The sequence below is a fragment of the Moschus berezovskii genome, chromosome 2, assembly GCF_049115385.1.
Source record: "Moschus berezovskii isolate FMDL1 chromosome 2, NW_MosBer_1.0, whole genome shotgun sequence".
Taxonomy (NCBI): Eukaryota; Metazoa; Chordata; class Mammalia; order Artiodactyla; family Moschidae; genus Moschus; species Moschus berezovskii.
In genome coordinates, this window is record NC_142461.1 from 132966543 (window position 1) to 132994250 (window position 27708).

General features: G+C 40.8%; 1 protein-coding gene and 1 pseudogene across 1 annotated transcript in view; both read left to right on the forward strand.

The window, feature by feature from the left end:
- The first annotated feature begins 330 nt into the window (after positions 1-330).
- On the forward strand, positions 331-1733 carry LOC129538332 (ribonucleoside-diphosphate reductase subunit M2-like; annotated as a pseudogene).
- Positions 1734-6477: 4744 nt separating this feature from the next.
- WDR75 (WD repeat domain 75) overlaps positions 6478-27708 on the forward strand; it is a 33718-nt gene continuing 12487 nt past the window's right edge. Inside the window, exons 1-8 of the mRNA XM_055398180.2 lie at positions 6478-6612; positions 12289-12418; positions 13181-13246; positions 14082-14172; positions 16299-16423; positions 19531-19601; positions 22904-23023; positions 23456-23544. Of these exons, the coding sequence (XP_055254155.2) occupies positions 6527-6612; positions 12289-12418; positions 13181-13246; positions 14082-14172; positions 16299-16423; positions 19531-19601; positions 22904-23023; positions 23456-23544 (778 nt within the window). The 5' untranslated portion in view covers positions 6478-6526. The remainder of the gene's footprint in view (positions 6613-12288; positions 12419-13180; positions 13247-14081; positions 14173-16298; positions 16424-19530; positions 19602-22903; positions 23024-23455; positions 23545-27708) is intronic.

The window sequence follows — 27708 nt, forward strand, 5'->3', positions numbered from 1 at the left end:
TTAAGAAATCATACTCTCTCATAATACTCCCTCTTCTTATGGACTTTCCCGAAACTTTAGACTAAATAGTTCCCTTTTTTGGCTGTTATTATTCCTCTTGGTTTTCCCAGTAACACGCATCTCTATTCCACAAAACGCTACTTCAAAATTTAAAAAAAAGTAAATATCCTTCAACCCCACAATACCTATCCTCTGAATATCTCCTACAGCAATACTGTCACAAATTTATGTCAAATTTATTTGTACTATAGCACTATGTGCCCTTTAAAAAAAAAAAAAGAGGCTCTCGGGCCTCGCGCGCAAGCCCGCCGCAATGACCTTCCCGCCACCATGCTCTCCGTCCGCGCCCCGCTCGCCGCCATTGCTGACCCGCAGCAGCAGCGCTCTGGCCCCTGAAGGGGCTCTGCCCAGCGGACAAGGAGAACACTCCCCCTGCCCTCAGCGGGACCCGCGTGCTGGCCAGCAAGACCGCGAGGAGGATCTTCCAGGAGCCCTCTGAGCCGAACCCTAAGCTACCTACCCCCAGTGTGGAGGACGAACCACTTCTGAGAGAAAACCCCCGCCGCCTTGTCATCTTTCCTATCGAATACCATGATATTTTCCATGGACGGAGGAGCCTGGTAGGCTGCAGTCCGTGGGGTCGCTAAGGGTCGGACACGACTGAGCGACTTCACTTTCACTTTTCACTTTCCACTTTCACACATTGGAGAAGGAAATGGCAACCCACTCCAGTGTTCTTGCCTGGAGAATCCCAGGGACGGGGGAGCCTGGTGGGCTTCCGTCTATGGGGTCACACAGAGTCGGACACGACTGGAGTGACTTAGCAGCAGCAGCAGCAGCAGCAGCAGCATAAGAAAGCTGAGGCTTCCTTTTGGACATCTGAGGAGGTGGACCTTTCCAAGGACATTCAGCACTGGGAAGCCCTGAAGCCTGAGGAGAGATATTTTATTTCCCATGTGCTGGCTTTCTTTGCAGCAAGTGATGGCATAGTAAATGAAAACTTGGTGGAGCGGTTTAGCCAAGAAGTTCAGATTACCGAAGCCCGTTGTTTCTATGGCTTCCAAATTGCCATGGAAAACATACATTCTGAAATGTATAGTCTCCTTATTGACACTTAGATTAAAGATTCCAAAGGAAGGGAATTTCTCTTCAACGCCATTGAGACGATGCCTTGTGTGAAGAAGAAAGCAGATTGGGCCTTGCGCTGGATTGGGGACAAAGAAGCTACATATGGAGAACGTGTGGTAGCCTTTGCTGCAGTGGAAGGCATCTTCTTTTCCGGTTCTTTTGCGTCGATATTCTGGCTCAAGAAACAAGGACTGATGCTGGCCTCACGTTTTCCAATGAGTTTATTAGCAGAGATGAGGGTTTGCACTGTGACTTTGCCTGCCTGTTCAAACACCTGTTGCACAAACCCTCGGAACAGAGAGTAAAAGAAATAATCGTCAATGCAGTTAGGATAGAACAGGAGTTCCTCACGGAGGCCCTGCCTGTGAAGCTTATTGGGATGAATTGCACGTTGATGAAGCAGTACATAGAGTTTGTGGCAGATAGACTTATGCTGGAGCTGGGCTTTAGCAAGATTTTCAGAGTAGAAAATCCATTTGACTTTATGGAAAAATATTTCACCGGAGGGGAAGACTAACTTTTTTCAGAAGAGAGTAGGCGAGTATCAGATGGGAGTGATGTCAAGTCCGACAGAGAATACCTTTACCTTGGATGCTGACTTCTAAGTGACCTGAAGATGTGCTCTTACCTTGCTGATTTTTTTTTTTCCTTCTCATCAAAAAAGAAAAAAATCAGCTACTTGAATCATATCAACGAGCTACACCATGAATTGTCCATCATGTTCACTAATGGCATCTTTAGCACTGTGTAGCTAGACGGAGAAGGCAATGGCAAGCCACTCCAGTACTCTTGCCTGGAAAAATCCCATGGAGAGAGGAGCCTAGTAGGCTGCAGTCCATGGGGTCGCTAAGGGTCGGACACAACTGAGGGACTTCACTTTCACTTTTCACTTTCACACATTGGAGAAGGAAATGGCAATCCACTCCAGTGTTCTTGCCTGGAGAATCCCAGGGACGGGGGAGCCTGGTGGGCTGCCGTCTATGGGGTCACACAGAGTCGGACAGGACTGAAGTGACTTAGAAGCAGCAGCTACCTCTAAATCAATCCTGTTAATGCTAGTGGGGTCACCTAGATGGAAAGTAGTCAAAAGCCACTGGGATTCTTGAAAGATCTTGTCCGTGTTTGGCTTTTGCAAGCAGGCTAGCTGAACAGGACTTACTTTGGGTCTTAACAGCCGCTTTCTCGGCCTCCAAGTGTAGGGACTCCAGCGAGTTTGATCCGGAAAGATTAAAGAGTAACTGCCACAAAGCTGTAGGAGGACATCAGACTCACTGCTTCTGAGCAGATTTTAAAGTTTACTTATTATTTGTATATAAAACTGGCACTTTACACACAAATAAACATAGTTTGAACTGCCAGGGTAAAGGCTTGATATTTGTTGGTTTCTGCACCAAATGCAAAAGTATTCTATTTACCAGTAGCGGGAGCCAATTCAAGATTTACTAGGTGACCAGAGTAGGTTGCTGCTGCTGCTGCTAAGTCACTTCAGTCGTGTCCGACTCTGTGTGACCCCATAGACGGAAGCCACCAGGCTCCCCTGTCCCTGGGATTCTCCAGGCAAGAACACTGGAGTGGGTTGCCATTTCCGCCTATGTAAACTAAGCATGTTATTTTTCTTCTTTTCTTGAATGAAGTGAATTGAAGCGCTTTTTGACTCAATCCTGTGCAGGTCTAGGTATTAATATCAGCCAGATGGTGCCCTCTAGAACACAGGTTGGTGTCCTGTTATAGAGCCCAGGTTGAGTATCTCAGGATAAGAGATGAGAGATCTCTAGGAACTAAAGTTCAGATCCAGACTCACTGTAAGTAACCTGGGTGTGCGGGAGGGGCTGTATCATTTAGTTTCTCAAATTGTATGTTCCTCAACTTCAAGTTAGTATGAAAGATCCTTGAAGAGTCTTCTTAGCAGGGATCCAAGATATAATATTAACATTGTAAGTTGGTTTTGAAATCACCCTTGAACAAAAGGACCCACCTATTTAAGATCTTTCTCCTATTAAGTGGTAAAGGCAGGACTGAAATGTCCCGTCCTAAAAGTTGAGTGTTTATTCTGATTTTGTGAAATTTGTAAGTAGGTACTGTTGACTTAACCATTTATACTTTTAAGTTAGAAAAGTTTTCTACTATGTTTTTTAATATAATATCTGTAGTTTATACTTTGAGATAATTACCCAGTATTATTTTCCAGTTAATTGAGTAGCTACCATTCAGTGCAATGACTTCCAGGATTTGCCTAAACCTTAGCATCAACTGCTAGATTCTTAAACTGCAGTAGAAAACTAGTGTTATGTGAATAATCAATACACGTTCCACTCAAATATTAATTTCAGAAAAGAAAGTATAAACTTAATTGGTATATTTAATAGGGCTGGTTTGAATCAATCTGCCTTTTTATTCCTTCCTCCCTCCCTCCAAAAAAAGCAATATGTAACATGGAAGGAAATAAGTGACACCCATCAATCTTTTGGCTGTTTGTTAACACATTGTGTTGTGTGTTGACTGACCACTGGCCTGTCCTATTGTCAGTTTCCTTCATTGTATAAATAGTAAAATAGTCTATTTAAAATTTTGTGTAATATGGGATCCTTCTCTATCTTTTTTTTTTTAATTTTACAATATTATATTGGTTGGTTTTGCCATACATTGACATGAATCCGCCCCAGGTGTACATGAGTTCCCCTTCCTATCTTTTAAATTATTGTTGTAAAGTTAACCCAGATTTTATGGTCCTTAAACTTAGGCAACACAAAAATAAAACACTTTAGCTGGCATGGTCAGGTACAGGAGGAAGTTGGAAGCAAATTTTAGGATTCTACCTCCTATTAGCTGTGTGATACAAGCATTAACTTCCACCAACTAGGATCCGGTTTCTTCATGTGTTTAAAGGTAAATAGATTTTGTCTAAAACGTCTCAAAATCCTAATATTGAGTACTGCACAAGTGTTCAGTGATTTCAATAAAACTGTTCTTGTGTCAAAAAAAATGGAAATGACTAAATGTCCACTTTTGAGGGAATGATTTAATCAAGTATGCTACATTTACTCTGTGAAATACTATGCAGTTATTAAAAAGCAGGTAAGATTTTTATACACTGCAATGAAAGCATATAGGCAGGGGAAAAAAAACTTGGTGCATTGGAAAGCATTGAAGAATAATGTAAGGTGCACGTATGCTTATAAAATATCAGGAAGCATATACACCAAACTTTTCATGGTGGAGATATTAGGGGAAACACATTGAAACCGCCCACCGGGGCCAGGCACCATAGTAACTACTTCCATGCCTTATTTTATAACAGAAGGTCCTGCTGAGGAACATGGAACTGATAAGCCACCAACTGGAAGAGTTAAGGGAAGGGCAAAAGGAGACACCACGTGTCCTCTAACCTCCTAGAATCCTTCTCACTGGCATCCATCTTGGCTGAGCAATACATGAGCCAACAGGAAGGACCCTAAGTCAGAATGATTGGACAGAGAAAACCATCGGCCATGTGACGAAAGAGTCCTCCCAGTTTCCCATACCTACAGTTCTCCACCTGGGTGCCTCTTCCCAATAAAGCCTCTGCTTTATCAGCATGTGAGTCTCCTCGGACAATTCACTTCCCACTGTTAGACAACAGCCCCCATTTGAACCCTGGAAGGGGTCCCCCTTTCTGCAACAGAGAATAGGATCAAAGGCACCATTCTATTTCTGCACTGATTTTATACCAAATGTGTATTACCACTGAATTGTTAAAATATTACCTTTTAAACTACACAACCTTAACACATATTCATCAGGTCAAGCCTAAACCTCCTCAGAGAAAACTATTCTCTTACATTCCTATTTTATTTTCTTCAGTGTACAATCTGTGATCATTTCGTTTCTTAAACATTTTTGTCTTTCTCCCATCGAAGGTAACAGGGCAGGGATCACATCTGTCTTGAATTGTGTCTCACATAAAGAAGGCTCTCAATAATTATTTGCCTCCAGAAAGACTGGAGGGATGTGGTAATTTTCTACACAATCAAGGCAGTTACCGTTCCTGTTCCTGTTATAGTTAAGCTGTCCGTGGCTCTTTACACTTAAGAGTTACAGAGGAGATTGCTAAATGTTTATTGAATGAACGAAACAATGAGAGAATGAATGAAGAGAAGCACCCCCTAATATATAGGGACCACGAATATGTAACATATAGGCTGACAAAAGGGAATGGAGCTGGAGGCATAAACATTGTCAGAGTTCAGGGATTCGGGTGACTAACTGGGGAAGCTAAAACCACAGAAACAGGCGCGAAACAGCAGCAACCAGGGGGCCAGGCTAAAGCCCTTAGCCAGGGTACAGCCGAGAAAATCCAACGAATGTGGGAGAAATGGAGTAGGAGCCAGGTGTCCAGAGGAAAAAGCCAGGCTCTTGGAGCTATGAGGGTTCTGTCGGAACGTACGCTCAACTCAGAGGTACACGACTATGGGATGACTAATGAGAGCTCCTAACAGCTGCGCAGAACATAGAACGCTACCTTTCCACCCAAGAACTCAATTTGCGCGACCAAGCAAGCCGTTGGCTCGAAACGCTGGCGTCATCTTGCAGCAACCAAATCAGAGGTAAGAGAACGCAAAGACTGGAGGGGTTTGGGGAAAAGACTGGAGGTCACTTGACACTTTGGGCCTCCTTTCTCTTCCAGCGGAAGAAACTAGAGTCGGGTTAACAAGGCAGGAGAGAAATGTATCTATAATAAACAAGAGTTTCAGTTCAGTTCAGTCGCTCAGTGACTCTTTGAGACCCCATGAATTACAGCACGCCAGGCCTCCCTGACCATCACCAACTCCCGGAGTTCACTCAAACTCATGTCCATCGAGTCGGTGATGCCATCCAGCCATCTCATTCTCTGTCGTCCCCATCTCCTCCTGCCCCCAATCCTTCCCAGCATCGGAGTCTTTTCCAGTGAGTCAACTCGTCGCATGAGGTGGCCAAAGTATTGGAGTTTCAGCTTCAGCATCAGTCCTTCCAATGAACACCCAGGATTGATCTCCTTTAGAATGGACTGGTTGGATCTCTTTGCATCAAACAAGTGTTTAGAGGAATCTAATATAAATACATTGTGTCTATGTCTCTGTTTCGCTTTTACCTTTTACACGTGTCCTAATGTGACGGGAGTTGGTGATGGGCAGGGAGGCCTGGCGTGCTGTGATTCACGGAGTCGGACACGACTGAGCGAACGAACTGATTGTGACGTTGCCCAAACCAAAGATGGCGGCGCAGGCGCTGGGTCTTACCATAGAAACCTACCATAGAGACTGAGTCCTAGCATGCCCCCGCGCTGCGGCCTCTGGGCCGGGACGGCCTCCCTACCCACCGGCTTCCGTCGAGGAAGCTCGCGGCGGGGCCGGCGGGAGAGAGTCCTTGCGCGTGCGCGAAGATGGTGGCGGAAGAGGGCGTCCGCGTGGTTCGTTGCGGCGGCAGCGAGTTGAACTTCAGGAGAGCGGTGTTCTCTGCGGATTCTAAGTATGGGGCCACGGGTGACTGCGGGCCGGCTGAGGGGCGTGAGTCCACGGGTGGTGGGGGAACTGGGCAGCCGGCGCGTCTGCCTCGGGGAAGCGGCGGCGCGGGAGGGAGCCGGGGCGCGGGAGGGAGCCGGGGCCCGGGTGCTGCAGGGGGAGGCAGAAGCCCCTTAATCCAGAGGCACGGCAGGCTGGGGCGCGCCCGCTTCCCGGCTCCCCGGACCTGCAGGTAGGTGGAGGGGGCCCCCAGGCAGAGAGGCTGGAAAATGGTTCAGGCACGGATGTGTACGCCGCTGCTCTTGGAAAACCGCGAGTAAACAGCCTTCTTTCGGACCGGATCGTGACTTGGGTTACTGAACGATTGCAGGTTCCGATTTCTTTGCACTTCCCTATCACCTGAAAAATGCGTTTTGGCAGCCTTTTTGGAGCTCTCCGTAAAAACTGATACTGGATTCTGTGTGAGAGAATACATACGTAAGCCCTGATGACCTTGCTCAGGAGTTCAGTGTAGCTGGGAGCGCAGCTAAGCCCGGTTCATCTTTTGTTTGCCCTTCGCGAGATTCCTAATCTTTGCCTCAGTTGCCTCATCTGTAAACGGGAATAATATTTACTAGTTCATTTCATAGGGTTGTTAAGAGGATTAAATGCCTTAATTGTTCAGTCCTTCAGTCGTGTCCAACTCTGCAGCCCCGTGGACTGCAGCACACCAAGGCTTCCTTGTCTTTCACTGTCTCCTGGAATTTGCTCAAACTCATGTCTTTTGAGTCGATGGTACCATCCAGCCATCTCATCCACTGTCACCCCACCCCACCCCCCTCCCCGCCTCCTGCCCTCAGTCTTGCCCAGCATCAGGGTCTTTTCCAATGGCTCTTCACATCAGGTGGCCAAAGTATATATAGAGCATGTCAAACAGTGCTTGTCCTTGAATGGCTTAATATATGTCAGCTCTTACCATCATTGCTATATCCTGAACATCATCTAGAAATGACACAATATAAAAAGGTTTCCAAGTCACTCAGGGATAGACACTTCCCAAACACCCTTTCTGTCTTGGAAAAGCAGAGGTAGTATATCTTATGATATACTTTGTATATCATACTTTGTATTGCCACAGTAACTTATGGGTGCATGGCAATAGTTATTGAATGCATGCATGACTTAAAGAAACTTCTATAAATTGCCTTAGAGGCAAAAAAAAAAGATCTTTTGGTCTTTACAATAAAAAGGGCTTCTTGATACTCAACTTATGAATCAGGAGGAAACTGAGACTTCAAGAGATTGCCAAAGTTCTGCCTCTTTGGACTTATATCCAGTTTCTTCCTCCAGTGTACTATTTCTACAACTTATTCATTATATTGGGATCTAATGTTTTTCACTTCCTTAGTCGTGCAGTTAATTTTTAAGTGTTTACCAGCTATGTGTTTGTAACAAACTGAGATTTCAAAAACTAAGATGATTCCAGGATTAATCCTACCTTCAAGAATTTCAAACCTAATGAGGACAAGAAGATAACCAGTAATAGAGGTTTCATACAGTGGCACTTTGGAAGCCCATAAGAAACAGTGTTTCAGACTGAAAGGATGGAGAAGGTTGATGAGGAAGTGATGTTTAGGCTAGACAGGGATGGGACAAACCCTGGGAGGTGATGAACAGCAGGGAAGCCTGGCAAGCTGCAGTCCATGGGGCCGCACAGAGTTGGACACAACTTGAGCGACTGGATGGTATTTTGACTAGAGGGTATAGATGGAAGGCATTCGGGATGGGGAAGCAATATAAGCCTGCGAACTGTGTAGGAATGGTGTATGGAGAGAGCTGGGGGTGTCAGTTTCGAAAGGAAACAGAATCAGTTCTTGGTGGTTGTTTGGTCCAGAGAGAGTGTATTTTTCTAGTTCTCTAGATAAGGTACATCAGGCAGGGTCATAACATAAGATTGTGTTTCAGAATATGAATCTGAAAACTGTATGAGGCTGTATAATACATGGTGGAGAGATGAGAGAGGGAAGGAAAGCATCCTCAAGGAACAGTGCTGGCATAGAAGAGGGAGTTACAGTGAGAAAGCTGCCCTTCAGCAGTAGGATCTTGCAAAACAAGTAGGAGTTTGCTCCTTCTGTGATAAATTAGGAGGCGGGGAGATCAAGCAAAGCAGAGAACTTAAATTGGAATAGGAGGAGGGTTATCATGCCTGTGGGGTCAGTATATCTGCAGCATAGGGTGAAGGGAAGTGGTGGGAGAAGAGTCTAGAAGGTTATAGACCAGGGCTCCGAAGGCTAATGCAGGCATCCAGGCGAGAGATGACTTTGGCCGAAATTAAGATACTATTGAAGGTGAAGAGAAAAGACAAAGCTTTGGAGTGCTTTAGCAAATAGGATTCGGAGAAGGCAATGGCAACCCACTCCAGTGTTCTTGCCTGGAAAATCCCATGGGTGGAGGAGCCTGGTAGGCTGCAGTCCATGGGGTCGCTAAGAGTTGGACACGACTGAGCGACTTAACTTTCACTTTTCACTTTCATGCATCGGAGAAGGAAATGGTAACCCACTCCAGTGTTCTTGCCTGGAAAATCCCAGGGACAGGGGAGCCTGGTGGGCTGCCGTCTATGGGGTCTCACAGAGTCAGACACGACTGAAGTGACTTAGTAGCAGCAGCAAATAGGATTAACAAGGAGAAGATGTTGGGTTCATACTGGGCCTCTTGAGTGTACAGTACCTTGAAAATAAATGTGGATGTAGCAGGTGTTTAGGTAGAAATTCAAGATAGGAACTTGGTCAAGATTTAGAGATACTTTTTTTCATGTATATATATGCTGCTGTTGCTAAGTCATTTCAGTCGTGTCCGACTCTGTGCGACCCCAAAGACGGAAGCCCACCAGGCTCCCCCGTCCCTGGGATTCTCCAGGCAAGAACACTGGAGTGGGTTGCATTTCCTTCTCCAGTGTGTGAAAGTGAAAAGTGAAAGTTAAGTCGCTTAGTCGTGTCTGACCCTTAGCGACCCCACGGACTGCAGCCTACCAGGTTCTTCCATCCATGGGATTTTCTAGGCAAGAGAACTGGAGTGGCTTGCCATTGCCTTCTCCGATGTATATATATTCAAGCTTATAATTAAAGCCAGTTTTCTAGCAAATTAACAGGGTTATAGTGAAATCACTGAGGACTTGAATATTATCTAAAAGCTACTACAAGGAGTTGGCTAACTTATACAAAGAGGAATAAGGAAATGTTGTATTTTACTTCAAAGAGTTTATCAAAAAAGCTGAAATAGTAAGTGAAACAACAGAATCGTGGAATTTTAGCAGCATTGTTTTTCTTTCCTAGCCCTTAAATCATACATTCTTCAGAACCTCATGTAAATCCTGTTTCCTGCTTAAAAGCATGATTAATTTCTTCAACACTTTATCAACAAAGGTGACTTGAGTCCTCCGTGACAGGCACTGTGGTGGTGCTTTATGTGCATTCCTGTCTGCATGGTTTAGGTATTGTGATCCTCATTTTACAGAAGTATTAATTGAGTGTTAGCTGGCTGTGCAAAGCTTGCACTTGCACACATTGTTTCAATGTACCCTTATAATAATCCTTATAATAACCCTGTGAGTAGGGATCAGTGAGATTTAGAGAGATTAAGTAAGTTCTCCAGCATCATTCAGCCCATACATGGATAAAAACTGACATTTGAACCCATCTGGGTTTGACTTTTTTAAAATGCATTCTTTTCTACCACACTGTATTTCCATTATTACTTGTAATAAGTAAATACAATTTCTCCCCTCAAGGAGCTCATAGTCTGCTAGGGAAAGTCTCTCATAACACTGTGGAAAATGCTCGAGTAGAGCTGAACCCTGCACCCTGTAGAAGCAGGTTAAGACAGGCACTGACTTGCAACAAAATGAGGGAAGGTTTCCAGTAGAAAGACACCTGAGCTGAATGTTAAAGACAAAGAAAATGTTCTCATTCTCCCTGGATAGCCAAAAGTGCAAAATCTTAGAGTGTTTCCTCTAGGGGTTTGTATTCAAATTTTGATAGTTAAACCCATCATTCCCTGCTGTGGAGCAAGGAGAAAGGAAATGACTTTCCTTTAGAGAAGAGTATCGAAATCAGCTAGGGTGGGTTTTCAGTACCCCCTCACCCACCATCATCTCAAGGAAATACTGCCTAAAGGACCTGCTGATGCTGATTTGGGGGGTGGGGGTTGGGCAGGTTGTTGGAATTTCGAACCACTTGGCCTACTGTTCAAGTGAAAAAGTTCTAGTCAGATTGGAGTCAAACTTAGGGATTTGGATCATATCCTAAAAGCAGTGAAAAAACCTTGAAGGATTTTAATTTAGTCTTCATTTAAGGAAGTAATATGGTCAAGTTTGTAAAAATTAGTCTGGTATGAATAAGAAAAGTGAATTGAAGGGCCACACCTGGAGACTGAAGGGAGCCCTAAAAAGAGTGGTCTGGGCTGACGATGGTGAGAACCTAGGTACTCACGGGCATGGGGAGGAGAAGCCAGCCGCAGGGACATCCATGGGCCTAGGTTGCATCATTGCTTGTTCTTTGTTGATCTTATTAAACAGTTGAACACAGCTGAGTCCCCTGGTCACAGCACTTGGAAGAGGCATCTTGATTTCAGAGATGCATGTGTGAAAACTCAAGTGTCTTAGAAATGATAGCAGCCCTAGTCAGCATAGAAGATTTTGTTTTGTTATAATTCTTTCACTGGTTCATTTTATCTAAATAGTTTATAAAACCTTTGAAGATTGGGCAAGTTCTGTTTGACAGACTGGATTGGACATTGAAAATCAAATATAAGTAAGGCCTTTGCCCCATAGGAGCTTATGGCTACATAAGGGAGATGGATATTTAGATAAATGAGCAATTTCAACACAATTCAAAAATAGATCAAATGATTTGGGATCACAGAGTAGAGAGAGGTCCAGTCTAAGGATTCTGTGGTTTTTACCTTCTATAGTATATGTGGAAGCACCATGTTAGACATGTACAGTGTCAGTTCTAATAGGCACAGAACAAACATCTTTTATTTGATAGGTACTAGAATATTTGCAGCTCTGAGCTGCAAATATTGTCTTATGGTTATAACTACTATGAAAAAAGTCAAATATTACCCCAGGTTAACCACAGTTAATAATTTAGTAACCTCTGCTATATGGAAGAAAGCCACAAATCTAGAAAAACAAAGGCAAAATCAGCATTTTGGCAGGAAGAAAAAGAACTGCCATAAAGTCTTTACACTTTGCTATATGAGAGACCTCACCGAGTAGAGAATCTCTGACTTCGTACTTGTAAACTGGTGTCCGCAATGAATGATGGAGTGTTGGAGGACAAAGAAAGACTGCTGTTAGCCACACCACCACAGAATAGTAACTGACAGTGCATAACATAGTCTCTGCATCCATTAGTGAGCAGGCAGCTTGGTTAGGTCAGCCGTTTTTGCAGGATGATTCCATATAGCCTCTGCCCCTGGCACGGGTCAGAGATGTGATTTTGGCATCATTATCTACTTTTGAGAGTTAATGAACTAAATGGTCTTAGATGTCCCCATAGGTGTGAGCAGCACAATTTGAGTATACAGTTCTTGAACTTTTATTTTGAATGAAAGCTCCATTGCATGTTTTAATTTTTCATGGACAATAGACAGGTTATACTGTATGGAGGATGTGAATCTTGTTTTTCTTTCTTATTTCCAGGTATATCTTCTGTGTCTCTGGAGACTTTATTAAAATTTATAGCACAGCTACAGAAGAATGTGTGCATATATTGCAAGGGCACAGAAATCTGGTGACCGGAATCCAGCTCAATCCCAACAACCATCTACAGGTGTTAAAACAATTCACAATTGAATATTTTAATATTGGCGTTACTGTTGCCAGAATAATTTAAATTGAATTTGGCTGAGAAGCTTTCTAGGTGACAATCAAGGAAATACCTATTTTGATTTTCTGATTCAGGATATTTTTCACTTATTTTTAATTATTAAAATAGGGTCACAGCCTAGAACTACATTGTTTATGAGATGAGATCCATGTCCTCCTCCACCATCTTTCTTGTAAATTGTTTTCATAATAATAGCGCACACAGAAGTTCATGTAACCTTAGTAAAACTCAGTCCACTGAAACAGAAATAAAAACGTTAATGAGGCATTCTGGTGTTTCCAAAGTTTGGCCCACACACTGTTGGTTACAGGTCTGCAATGGGATAAGTGTAGAAATTGACTGTCTGTTCCACCCTACATTCCTAAGATACCCGTGCAAGGAGTTCTGCTGGTAAAGAACTGGGCTCTGGAATAATAGTCACAGCTCTCAAGAGTTTTTTATTACTCAGTACCTTATCATCTCCCTCTTGAAAGTAGAAGGTTGACTTTTTTCCTTCTTTTAATTAAAATTTGATAGGTCTCATTTCCGCAAAGAGCTGTGATAAGATTATTTATTTTGCAAAAACAGTATAAATGACTTCGCATCTTTAAAGCTAATAATAGATGAATGAATAGGCAGTGCCTTCTGTATCTGCATTTAAGTTACTTGATAATCTTATTGTAGTTCTTTTACTTAATCAGTTTTGTACTGTTTTTACCCTTTTAGCTGTATTCTTGTTCCTCTGATGGCACGATTAAACTCTGGGACTATATAGATGGCATTTTGATAAAGGTACGTGGATTGAGTTTCCATTTTCATTATGTGAAGAGGAATGGCAACATAAGACAGATGTATTTTGTTACTTCTCTAAGGTCTCATCTTTTAGATAGCCTTCCTAAAATGTCATGAAATTCACGCATCATAAAAGATAAATTTGACTATATAAAATTTTAAACTTTTTTAACCAAAAAATGAGCAGTGAAAGAACATATTTACAAGAGATATTATCGGTGATGCACAAAATTACCAAAAACCAATAAGGAAAAACTAGTGACCCCCAGGCAAAAAAAGTTGGTATAGAGTAGGAATATGTGATACACTAAAAAGAAATAGCCAGTAAACATGAAAAGGTTCTTAACCTTATTAATAGTTAAATGTAAATTAAGAGATAACACAACATTTTTCCCTGTCAGTTTAGACAAATTACAAATTGAAAATATATAGTGATAAAATATAGGGAAATAGACATTTTTGCATATAGTCAGTATATGAAACTGAAAACGAATACCTTTGCTTCAGCAATCTCACCTTTAGGAATCTCTTGTTGAAATAATGGCAGGTACATAAACATTAAACATTGTATGGTGGAAAAAAGTTGAATTTAATCTTGAGTTAAAATTGGGTATTCATTCAATAGAATACTGTGCTCCCATTGAAAAGAACCAGGTAGATCTAGAGATATTCACATAGAAGGTTATTCAGTAAATACATACTGTCTCCCTTGGCCAAGTTTTCTTCTGATGTTGGCAATATAGCAGTGAGCAAAATGGATTAAAAAATCGCTCCTGTTACAAAACTTTTTCAGGGAGTGGACAGAATAAATAATATGGTGCTCTTTATCTTTCAGACCTTCAGAGTTGGATGTGAACTTCATGCCCTCTTTACTCTTTCCTGCGCTGAGGATTCTGTCTTTGTTACAACAAATAAAGAAAAACCAGGTATAGTAAATTCATTTATTTTGATTTATATAGCTTTGAGTGGCTTTTTTTTTTTTTTTTTAAACAGTGTCTCAAATTTGACATTTTCATTTTAGTCTGAAGTCAACAGTTTTTGGAGCTGGTGTTTAAATTGGTGTCATCATTATTGCAGTCATTAGTGGGAGGGTTTGTATTACTTTCTGCAGTATTGATGAGGGAATGATTATTTAAAATATGGTTGTGATAATGGACAACCTAACTCTGATTTTAAAGCTGTTTTGAGCTACAGTGTATCTTGCTGTTGAACAAATGTCGTTTTTAAGCATCACTGTCATTTTACCCATTCTCGAACACCACCTATTTGTTGACCTTGGATCTGGAAGAAATGGTATAGAAAACAAATTATTAGCAGCTAAGAGAGTGGCTAAATTATTTTTATATTTTTGTTATCATTGGAACATTATTCGCTGAAATTGCCATGTTTCAGAGCATTTTAGGAAATCTAGAGTATCTTCAGTGGTTGCAAGTAATTATCCTCTAGCAGTAAGTTTAATACCCCAACATTGATATGAAGAATATATCCAAAGCATTTTTCTAATCTCAGACTTTAAGAATCCCAGTGCAACCCGTGTTTGTCCTCCTTAAAATAGAGTTGTATTCAGAATTCAAAATTCAGAGCAGCTTTAAATTTGTAACCAGGTGGTCAGCGAGATTGGCTCACAACTCATTAACTAAGTAATCCCTTCCATGGTGAGGGTGGTTTGGAAGTTTTAGGGAGATTTTTGGTTTGTTTTTTGGGGGGTGTTGGTAGTTAGATTTTTGGGATTTGGGGGGGTGGTTGTTTCTTTTGTTGAAACAGTTTGCAGATTGCTAATGTCATGGACTTTTAAGTAACTTGAGAATAGTCGCAACTGTGAAAGCGAATTCTATTTTAGCTAGAAATCATTTGGTACCAACCGTGTTAAGGAATAATGTTTTATGTATCAAAAATGTGACATGAATAAAAAGCTATGAATTTTCTTACGTGGCCCATAAACCATCTTTAAGGGACATTTCAAAAACTGTTCTGGAAATGGCAATATATTTCTTAAAATGATTGTTGCCTTATCAGGTGAAAATAGCACTTTTCAGCATTTAGGTTCTGCCTGTACATAAATATGTGAATTCTTAATGTCTGTCACTGTTGTTTAGTCACTCAGTCGTGTCCGACTCTTGTGACCTCATGGACTGTAGGCCGCCAGGTTCCTCTGTCCATGGGATTCTCCAGACAAGAATACTGGAGTAGGTTGCCATTTCCTTTTCCATCTTAATGTCTGTCTTAATTCTTAATCTGTATGCTTATTAAAAAATTCATGTTTCTAAACTCCGGTTCACTGGGTCTGAGGTCCAGTCTAGGAATGAGCATTTTTATCTTCTAGGTGGCTTTGCTCATCACTGTTGTTTGGCAGCCACGCCCATACTCACCGCGTGATTCCTCAGTTGAGGTGGGCAGTGCTGGGGAAGACTTAACTTTAGAAAAGAAAATACAGGTTTAGGATTTAGGCATATAAAGTTTGAGATGACTGAAAAGTCTGTAAGAAAGACTGGAAAACAGAAGAAAATAGTAGATCAGTGTGTTACAGGACTTTGTATTTTTAAGTCTAGGGGGCTTCCCTGGTAGAGAATAAGGAAGAAATAGTGCAGTGAAATATAACTGTTCCCTGTTAAGGAGAAGCTATTTTAATAGAATGCAAAGAGAAAAGCATGCCAGTTTACAAAAAAGATTTATTCTGTGTATGTCTGGCAAGTCCATAGCATTTCTGAAAGCTCTCAGATGATTTGTTGCTTATGGCTGCTCATTTCCCAGTATGTCATATTCTGTCTCCATTTTAAAGCTCATTTCAGCACTTTGGAAAGCAAAATGCAGTAAAAGGAATTGTTTCCAATTTCTACATGTATGATGCTTTTGTGTATACATAAATGAGTTGTGAGATTAGACTTCTGTTAAAACTTGTATATTCAAATGAAGAGTACAGCTTGTTCAGATAGCCTAGAATTATGATCTTGGCATCAAGTGAACTCTGGAGTTCTGATAAACGGTTTTATATGAACAAACACACATGAGTTCTCTTGAGAAGCTTTCTGTTAATATAACTGCCTTTGGCTAGATGTCTTTCAGCTGGCTTCAGTGAAACTACCAAAATCATCAAGTCAGGAAGTAGAAGCTAAGGAGCTCTCCTTTGTTTTGGATTACGTAAACCAGTCACCCAAGTGCATTGCCTTTGGAAATAAGGTAAAATGTGCTTTGTTGGTTTTCTTTTGTGTACATAAAATCTCTTTGCTGCAGTCTTTCCTCTGAGTATTTTATGTTACAGTCATTTAATATTGCCTTGAGTTACGGTGCCTTTGTTAGTAACTAAAAACACTGTCTTGGGGCTTTAAAATATGTTTGCAGTATAGATTATTTTAGGGCCATTCTTAGTTTGTATATAGTCTTACTGCTCTTATAAACTCTGTAATTGTTCAGAAAAATCAATGGTTTGACATTTTTTCTGTACTTCTTAGCCTATACCATGTAAAAGCCACTTAAATCCTTTGATTATAGATATATGTCTTTTGAAAGTATGACCTCCATGTCTATAAATAATATGCCTTTACAAAAAAGTAAAGAAATCTCACAAGCGATAATATTTGAGGAATCTTTTTCTAGACTTTTTCTTAAATATGTATAAAATAACTTCCCAAACTGAGGGCTTTATCTTTTTTTTTCTTCACTTAGCACTGCAGCATGTGTATACTTAGATTTTTATCTGAAACAGTAACTGTATGATGTTCATACAATATTTAGCTATCAAATCAAGTACCATAGAAAGCCCCTAGATATCACTGTGATGGCATGTTTCTTTAGTCTTAAGTTTTGTAACATTATTTTGGCTTTGTTCTAAAAAGGGTTAATTTCTTAGAGAAAACAGTTTTAACATTATAAACGTCGTTACTCTTCAGCATCATAGTCATCAGTTAAATGCAAATTAAAAGCACAATGAGAGACTACTTCACGTCCACTAGAACAGATAGTGACGGTACTGAGTGGTGCCTCAATATGGGGTAAAGGTAAACGTGTGCCTTTACTGTGACCCAGCACTTGTGCTTATAGGTAGCAGCATGAAAGCATGGCCACAAAATGACATGTACGAGAAAGTGCATCAATTAGAGGATAAACGATTCGTAATACATACGTGTTCACTGGGTGCTGCTTCACAATAAAAAGGAACTGATGATGCGTATAAGAGCACGGGTGAATCTCTGAAAGGCGATACTGAGCTGCCGTTGGGGTGAGTTAGATTGGTGCAAAAGTAATTGCGGTTTCAGACCATGAATTTTAAATCATTATAATTAGGCTGAAACTCATCTTTATTAATCAAAATAGGGATCATTGCAATCAGCACAAGAAATAAGTTTGCTTATTTTTTGCCAACGAGAAATCCGTTTGCTTATTCCTGTATCATAAAAATCCATGCTTCAGGATTTGTCAGACTCTTGGAAAGCATTTTCTGCCTCCTGCTGGTTGTGGAGCATTTTCCCTACAAAAAGTTGTTGAGATGCCAGACGAAGTGGTAGTCGGTTGGCAAGAGGTCAGGTGAATATAGTGGATGAGGCAAAACTTGATAGCCTAAATCTTTCATTTTCTGAAGTGTTGTTCGTGTGACGTGTAGTCAGGCGTTGTCTTGGGGAAGAATTGTGCCCTTTCTGTTGACCAATGATGACTGCAGTCATTGCAGTTTTCATTGCATCTCATCAACTTGCTGAGCATACTCCTCAGATGTAATGGTTTCACAGGATTCAGAAAGCTGTAGTGGATCAGACAGGCAGGAGACCACCAAACAGTGGCCACAACCTTTTTATGATGCACGTTTGGCTTTGGGAAGTGCTTTGGATCTTCTTCTCAGTCCACCGACAGAGCTGGTCATTGCTGGTTGTCGTATACAATCCACTTTTCCTCGTATGTCACAGATCAAGAAATGGTTCGTTGTTGTTGCATAGAATAATAAGTATATATAGATATATAGAGTTTTTTTTTTCTTTTTGGTCAGCTCATGAGACACCTACTCATTGACCTTTTTCACCTTTCCGATTTGCTTCAAATACCAAACGACCATAGAATGGTTGACGTTGAGTTCTTTGGCAACGTCTCGTGTAGTTGTAAGAGGATCAACTTTGACGATGGCTCTCAGTTGTGACTGTCAACTTCCAGTGGCCAACTCCCACCCTCCTCATCTTCAAGGCTCTTGTCTTCTTTGCAAAACTTCTTTAACAACCACTGCACTGTACATTCAGTAGTCGTTCCTGGGCCAGATGTGTTGTTGATGTTGTGAGTTGTCTCTGCCACTTTATGATCCATTTTGAACTCAAATAAGAGAATCATGTAAATTTGCTTTTCATCTAATACCATTTCTATAGTCTAAAAACAAGTATAAACAGCAATCAGTAAGTCATTAGCAAAAAACATATAGTGAGAAATATGCATTAAAATGATGTATAACATAACCACATTTATTTAAGAATGTATTCCGATATCAAATGGCAAAGTTCAACAATGCAAAACCACAGTTACTTTTGCACCAACCTAATATTTACCATTCTGTTACAGAACAGGCCAAAAGGTAAGCTATGGTGATAGCTGGCAGGAGTAGGGGCATTGGGGATTGACTGGAATAAAGAACAGAGGAGTACTCCTGAGGCAAAGAAAATGTCCTAAATCTTGATTGTGGTAGTTAGGTTGGTTATATACATGTCAGACATTGCACTTTATTGTGTATAAATTTTGCCATAATAAAGAAAAGTTATAATCATTATACTTAAAGTTCAAGAGTCTAGTTTTAGGATATAGGACCTACATTCATCTTTAATTTTCTGATTATTGTAAAAGTAGGAGTATCCTTTTCATACAATAATCATGCTGGTAAAGAATCTGCCTGCAACGCAGGAAACCCCAGTTCAATTCCTGGGTCGCAAAGTTCCCCTGGAGAAGGGATAGGCTACCCACTCCAATATTCTTGGGCTTCTCTGGTGGCTTAGATGGTAAAGAATCTGCCTGCAGTGTGGGAGACCTGGGTTGGAAAGATGCCCTGGAGGAGGGCATGGCAACCCACTCCAGTATTCTTGCCTGGAGAATCCCCATGGTCAGAGGAGCCTAGTGGGCTTCAGTCCACGGGGGTCACAGGAGTCAACTAAGCTACTGCACGTCCTTTCCATTGTTAAACTGTAATATATCATTTCATATTAATACACTCTTAGTCAGCAAAGCAGTTTTGTTGCTGTGCTAACTATTGTGATGAGAATGTTTCTTTTTAAAGGGTATTAACTGTTTTTATGAATGTTGTCTTCTCTTTGCAATACCAGGGGGAGTATGTTGCTGCAGTTCGGGACTTCTACTTGTCTGTTTATTTTTTCAAAAAGAAAACAACAACAAGGTAAGAATTCCTTTTTGATAGCTTTATTTTATTTACTCAAGAGTTCATTGTAATTTTATTTATCTTAATTTTATTCATCCTGTGACCCAAAAATATTTCTATACCATATAAAATTATGAAACCATAAGATATAAAGGTAGAATTTTTAATCCACAGTGAGTTAAAATTATTAGGCACAAAATCCTAGGGAGGTTGTCTCCCTAAAACCCCATCCACACATAGACTCTGCTGTCAGAATTGAGATGTGGTTTCCAAAGTTTTTTCTAGATGGTCCTCTTTCATTTTATGGCTATAGGAATGAGTATAGGCTTTCGGATATCTGGGCTTAACATGATTCAGATTAGTTCATTGAACCTCCTTGTACTTCAGATTAACATACATTTTAAATGGGGATGATACCATTAAATGGGGATCATGAACTCCTTATTGCAAAATTCAGACTTAAGTTGAAGAAAGTAGGGAAAACCACTAGACTCTTCAGGTATGACCTAAATCAAATATCTTACAATTATACAGTGGAAGTGACAAACAGATTTGAAGATTTAGATCTGATAGAGTGCCTGAAGAACTATGGATGGAGGTTCATGACATTGTACAGGAGACAGTGATCAAGACCATCCCCAAGAAAAAGAAATGCAAAACGGCAAAATGGTTTTCTTAGGAAGCCTTACAAATAGCTGAGAAAAGAAGAGAAGCTAGAAGCAAAGGAGAAAAGGAAGGATACACCCATTTGAATGCAGAGTTCCAAGGAATAGCAAGCAGAGATAAGAAAGCCTTCCTCAGCAATCAATGCAAAGAAATAGAGGAAAGCAATAGAATGGGAAAGACTAGAGATCTCTTCAAGAAAATTAAGAGATTAAAGGGAACATTTCATGCAAAGATGGGCACAATAAAGGACAGAAAGGGTATGGACCTAACAGAAGCAGAAGATATTAAGAAGAAGTGGCAAGAATACACAGAAGAACTACACAAAAAAAAATCTTCGTGACCCAGATAACCACAATGGTGTGATCACTCACCTAGAGCCAGACATCCTGTAATGCGAAGTCAAGTGGGCATCACTGTGAACAAAGCTAGTGGAGGTGATGGAATTCCAGTTGAGCTGTTTCAAATCCTAAAAGATGATGCTGTGAAATTGCTGCACTCAATATGCCAGCAAATTTGGAAAACTCACCATTGGCCACAGGACTGGGAAAGGTCAGTTTTCATTCCAATCCCAAAGAAAGGCAATGCCAAAGAATGCTCAGACTACCACACAGTTGCACTCATCTCACACGCTAGCAAAGTGATGCTCAAAATTCTCCAGGCCAGGCTTAAACAGAACGTGAACCATGAACATCCAGATTTTCAAGCTGGATTTAGAAAAGGCAGAGGAACTGGAGATCAAATTGCCAACAAATTGTCGTTGGATCATCAAAAAAAGCATGAGAGTTCCAGAAAAGCATCTTCTGCTTAATTGACTATGCCAAAGCCTTTGACCGTGTGGATCACAATAAACTGTGGAAAATTTTTCAAAAGATGGGAATACCAGATCACCTTACCTGACTCCTGAGAAATCTGTATGCAAGTTAAGAAGCAACAGTTAGAACTGGACATAGAACAACAGACTGGTTCCAAATTGGGAAAGGAGTACGTCAAGGCTGTATATTGTCACTGTGCTTATTTAACTTATATGAAGAGTACATCATGTGAAATGCCAGGCTGGATAAAGCACAAGCTGGAATCAAGATTGCTGGGAGAACTATCAGTAACCTCAGATATGCAGATGATACCACCCTTGTGGCAGAAAGCGAAGAAAAACTAAAGAACCTCTTGATGAAAGTGAAAGAGGAGCATGAAAAAGTTTGCTTAAAGCTCAACATTCAGAAAACTAAGGTCATGGCACCTGGTCCCATCACTTCATGGCAAATAGATGGGGAAACAGTGGAAACAGTGACAGACTTTATTTTGGGGGGGCTCCAAAATCACTGCAGATAGTGGCTACAGCCATGAAATTGAAGGACACTTGCTCCTTGGATGAAAAGCTGTGACCAATCTAGGCGGCATATTAAAAAGCAGAGACAGTACTTTGCCAACAGAGGTCCATCTAGTCAAAGCTACGGTTTTTCTAGTAATCTTGTATGGATGTGAGAGTTCGACTGTAAGGAAAGCTGAGTGCTGAAGAATTGATGCTTTTGACCTGTGGTGTTGGAGAAGACTCTTGAGAGTCCCTTGGACTGCAAGGAGATCCAACCAGTCCATCCTAAAGGAGATCAGTCCTGGGTGTTCATTGGAAGGACTGATGCTGAAGCTGAAACTCCAACACTTTGGCCACCTGATGTGAAGAGTTGACTCATTGGAAAAGACTCTGATGCTGGGATAGATTGAATGTGGGAGGAGAAGGGGACGACAAAGGATGAGATGGTTGGATGTCATCACAAACTCGATGGACCTGAGTTAAGTAAGCTCCAGGAGTTGGTGATGGACAGAGAATCCTGGTGTGTGCTGCAGTCCATGGGGTTGCAGAGTTGGACACGACTGAGCAACTGAACTAAACTGAATAGAATTGTAAGGATGAATGAGATAATATATTTAAAGAGGCTAGTGCTAAACATGGGACTTCCCAGGTGGCACATTGGTAAAGAATCGGTCTACCAATGCAAGAGATACTAGAGATGGGGGTTTGATCCTTGGATTGGGAAGTTTCCCTGGAGAAGGAAATGGCAACCCACTGCAGTATTCATGTCTGGAAAATCCCAGGGACAGAGGAGCCTGGTGGGCGACAGTCTGTGGGGTTGCTAAGCGTCAGGCAGGACTGAGCACAGCACACAGCAACATAGTGCTAAGCATGAGAAGTCACACAAATGATGCTGTCCTCTTTAACCCTGCCTTAGGATTAACATTTGTTTTCCTTTGCAGTATAATAAGGATCCTGACATCTTTGAACAGATTATCCAGTTGTCTGAGATATAATTTCTGAGGCTTATCCATACTAAAAACTTAGCTTAAACAAGAAATTTTAACAAACTTTGGCCAGGTAGAAAACCATGAAAAGGACTGTCCATTCTTTACTTCACTCTCGGTGGCCTCCATCGTTAAGTTATTATATCAGAATGTTATTCACATGAAGTTTATATTGTGTAATAATATATGTTTAACAATTCATGATTCCTGGTCACAGTTTTTCTTAAAAATCATACATTTATATTCAGTGCATTCTGAGAGCTCACCAGTTTGGCTTGATAAGGATGGACCTCCCTTTTACTTAACTATATCACACCCAGCAAGTCTTTAATAATCAAGGTAAAATTTTTTTCTTCTAGGTTTACCTTATCATCAGCAAGAAATAAGAAACACGCTAGGAACAACTTTACATGTGTGGCATGTCACCCAAAGGAGGATTGCATAGCAACTGGTCACAAGGATGGCAAAATCCGTCTCTGGTCAGTTTACTCTTGAAGAGTCATTTCTTGCTTCTGGATTAGCCCTGCAGAACAGGGGTGTACCTGGGTGCAGGGAGAAGCACAGAGCTGAAAGCAGCAGCTAATAGTGGAGAAGAGGCTTTGCTGGCGTCCTCCCTTTCTTACCTTACTGTACTCTTCGTTGCACAGACTGACGATTTTAACATTTCCACCCTTGGCCCTAGGAGTAAAAAAAAGTGTGTTTTATCTGTAAGAGAGCTTTCTGTCAGCCTTTAAGTAAAATGGAAAGAGTTAACAACAGTGAATATTGAACTAGTAGGATACTGTGATGGCCCCTTGTTTGCAGAAGTGACTGGTTTAGAAATAGAAAATTTTCTTTTTGCACATTAAAACCAGTGAGCTTGAGAAACATACCCCTTTTACCAAATTAAGAATTTTGGTTTTCTCCAACAGGAGGAATTTTGATGATGAAAAGAAATACACATATACATGTTTACATTGGCATCATGATTTGGTTATGGACTTGGCTTTTTCAGTGACAGGTAAGTGCAGATTTAATAATTAAAATGAACTTTTGAAATGTGTGAACCAAGTATTTTAATTCACTGTATTTATAGGCTGAAAGACAGAATTGCCTGGGCCAAATGAATTTTAAGCGCCTATATATTACCCGTGTTCTAGGCACAGTTCGGAGAAGGCAATGGCAAGCCACTCCAGTACTCTTGCCTAGAAAATCCCATGGATGGAGGAGCCTGGTAGGCTGCAGTCCGTGGGGTCGCTAAGGGTCAGACACGACTGAGCGACTTCACTTTCACTTTTCACTTTCACACATTGGAGAAGGAAATGGCAACCCACTCCAGTGTTCTTGCCTGGAGAATCCCAGGGACGGGGGAGCCTGGTGGGCTTCCGTCTATGGGGTCACACAGAATCGGACACGACTGAAGTGACTTAGCAGCAGCAGCAGCAGGCACAGTTAGGACAATGCTTATTGCACAGTACCATTTGCTTAAGGTTTTAGAGCCCTTCGGAGTATCAAAGTGTACACCTGTCATAAAACCTCCTGTTAATACACACCTATTTAAATTGTATAATTTTTTTGTTTTAATGTATGTGCACATTGTCAAGTGTTTGTTGTCCATGAGTCTGACTACAGTTTATCAAGAGCAAGTGACTGCTGATGCTTCACATCCGTTATCTCATTTAATCATTGACTCCAAAAATAATAGGCACCTTTATTCTCATTGTACAGATGCCATAAATGAGCTTTATAGTTGAGAACTGACTTGCTTAAAAGGTCACAAGGATAATAAGTTCGATTTGGACCTAGATATAGTTCAAAAGTTTCTTTTTTTACCTAAAAGATCACCACATTCACTGTTTGAAGTTAATTCAGTCCTTCACTCCATTTAAGCTGCATAAGAGTGGCTATAATGAGTAAAAATACCCCCTTGGAAATAGGATGACCTTCAACAGAAATTTGGGGTACATTTTATCTTTGGTTACTTTAGCATCTCTACACTTGTTTGCTGAAAATCATGTCATTATATTTTGACTGGTTCCAAACAATGCAGGGGAGGGGGTGCTAGATGCTCCAGAAGGTGATGTACCTGGAGAAAGTGGATTTCTTCCTGCAAGTCTGCCTAGAGATGGCCAGGACAGGTCTTAGTACTGTGTGCTCTGGATACAGGGTTTCTTGGGTTTAACTCACTGGAGCCTTGGGAAGTAGAAGGTATCCTCAGCCCACTTGTGCTTTTGATTTTGGGGGTTGGGGAGTGGTATGCGGAAGGGTAGGACCCAGCCTGATACACTTAGAGTAGTACAGCAGGAGTGCAGCCGCGACATCCGGGAGCTCAGAACAAAAGGAGAACAGAGAGGGTGTTAGCCCTGTGGAAGGAAGACATAGGCTGTCTATCTTAACCCCACCCTACCCCAGCCCCCAGAGCACAAATGAGGGCGTCTGTGGCATTGTGTGTACACGCGTCTCCAATGTTCCAGGCAGCATCTTTGTTCTTCTCTGACCCAAGGTAATCTTTTGCCCAGTTTGTTTTTCTCTGCTGTGGCCCCTGCTCAAATCAGGACCAAGATCAACTGATAAATACTGCCATTGTGACTTTTCTCTTTTGTTGTTCTTACCCATCTTGCCCACCTCCTGTCAAGCTAGTTATTAGTCATAGCTTTTTTGATGGCCTTACTTATCCTTAAGCCCTGGAACATTCAGGATCAGCCTCTTCCGGTGGGGTTTAGGGAAGAAGGCATCGTTAGATTAGTTGGCACTCAAAGGAAAAAACAATGCCAGGTGCCTCTACTGTGAACCAGGGCTTTCATACAGGAGGTACTGCAGATCATCTTGGCTAATAGAGAGTTGAATTCTTGATGTCATCTTTTTAAATCACATGAATGTTTGTAAACAAGAAGTACTATAGTACATGGTTGTCAGTGAAATGTTAGAATTGACCCTGAATAAGTATAAGAGTTAATTGAAGAAAGAAATTAGCTGTCTGTGCAAACAGTTTTTAGAACTGTTTATAAGTTAGGGCAAATAGTAACTGTATAAACTGTTGGCTCCGCTTTCAACCCAGTCATGCTGTCTGTGAGCATCTAATTTCTGTCGTTTTTAAATTATGAAAATAAGATAACACATTTACAGGAGACCTGGAGAATACAAAACATACATGTAGTTTCACCATATATATTATAGTTGTCTGTTTCAAGTCGATAAATTAAGATTTTTAGTTAGAGATTCAACATCAAACTCTCAGAAATTATTAGAATGAATGTACAGAGGAGTACAAGAATATAGTAGACCTGAAAAGCACTATGAACCAATTTGACGTAATTAAGATGAATACAATTTTCACACAGCAGTAGGATACAAATTTTGTTCAAGTTCCCATAGACTGTAAACTAGGAGATACATCCAGACATAAGACCAGGTGCAGAAATTTTGTAGTCATAAAGTGTTGATATTATACAGTCTGTTCTCTTTTTACTGTGGAATTATGTTAGAGATCAATATCAAAAGATATTTGAAAATAAGCCACATGTTTTCTTCAAGTGCAGTGTGACCTTTACCAAGAGAGAGCTTAGACTTAGCCATTGAAAGCCTCAATAAAGTTAGAGGAGTGAAACAGCAGAGGGTGATTGCAGAGAATCTTTTAAATGAAAATGAATAGCAAAGCTATTTTAAAAAATCTCATGTATTTGGAAATTAAATGTCCACTTTTGAATGAGGGGTATATCTAAGATGCCATAAAAAGAAAAATTACAAAATATTTGTAATAGAATAAAAGTGAAAAGAGAATTCACCAGAATTTTTTGCATGCAGCTGATACTGCTCAGTATAATTAAATACAGTGTAGAGTCTTGAATAAGGTATGAAAACAAATAATGGACACTAGCGTAAAATTTTGTGAGATGTGAACAAAATCTGTACTTCAGTTAATAATACTGTATCACATGTTAATTTCTTCTTTTTTTTTAATTTTTACAATGTCGTGTTGGTTTCTGCCATACAACAGTGCAAATCAGGTGTAATTGCACGTACACCCATGCCGTCCCTAGCCGCCCTCCCCTGCCCCGCATGCCAGCCCTCCAGGCTGTCACAGAGCAGCACACCAGGCTCCCTGTGCTGCAGGCAGCTTCTCTCCAGCTATCCATCTCACACCCAAGAGTGCGCTCATGTCGACGCCTCTTTCTCCACTCGTCCCCCTCTCTCCCTACCCCACTGTGGCCACAAGTCCATTCTGTCTCCATCTGCATCTCCTTTTCTTCCCTGCGAGTAAGTTCATCATATCACTTTTTCTGGATTCCATATTTATGTGTTAATATACTATATTTGTTTTTCTCTTTCTGACTTAACTATAACAGATTCTAGGTTCAGCCACCTTGTTAGCCTCTAATTTGTTACTTCATTCTCATCTTTAAGCCTTTCTTATTTCAGTGCTCTAGGACCTCAGGTTAATGTTGAATAAAAGCCGTATGGTGTTCCCAACACAGGGGGAAGGTTTTCAGTGTGTCACCACTAAATTACTTGTAGATTTTCTGTAGGTGTTTTGGTGAAATTTTAAAGGTCTCACTACTTGGTTACTGACTTTTTATTATGGGTCTAGAATAATATCATTAACGTTCTCGGCATCTATAATAAAATACTGATGATTTATTTTTCCTTTATTCTCTACGTAGAGTTCATTACATTGGTTTATTTTTCAAATGTTAAAATAACCTCACATTGCTGCAGTAAACTTTACCCTGCAGTGATGTCCTGTCTTTTTAGTGTATCACTGGATTAAGCTTGCTGCTTTCATTTGGTGGTTTTTGCCTGTTAAGAAGTTGGCTTGCACTTTTCTTATAGTGTACTAGTTTTGGTGCTGAAGTATGCTGGTCTTCAAAAGAAATTGGGAAGTGTTCTTTCTGTTTTGTTACCTGGAAGAGAGTAAAACTGGTTTATTTCTTCCTTAAATGTTTGGAAAAGTTCACTAGTGAAGCCATTTGGGCCTCGAGGATGTTTGTGTTACCCAGTTTTTCTAGTTATTGGCAGAATTGGTCAGCAATGAAGTAGTCACAAATTACCGGAAAAAAAAAAATCCCTGAATCAGTGATCTTTAAATCTTTTGTCTTGCAAGTTTATTAAAGGATATAAAGACACTTGTTTGCATGTTTTTTTAAATAGTTTTTCTCTAACATAGGAAAAATCACAACATTGATTA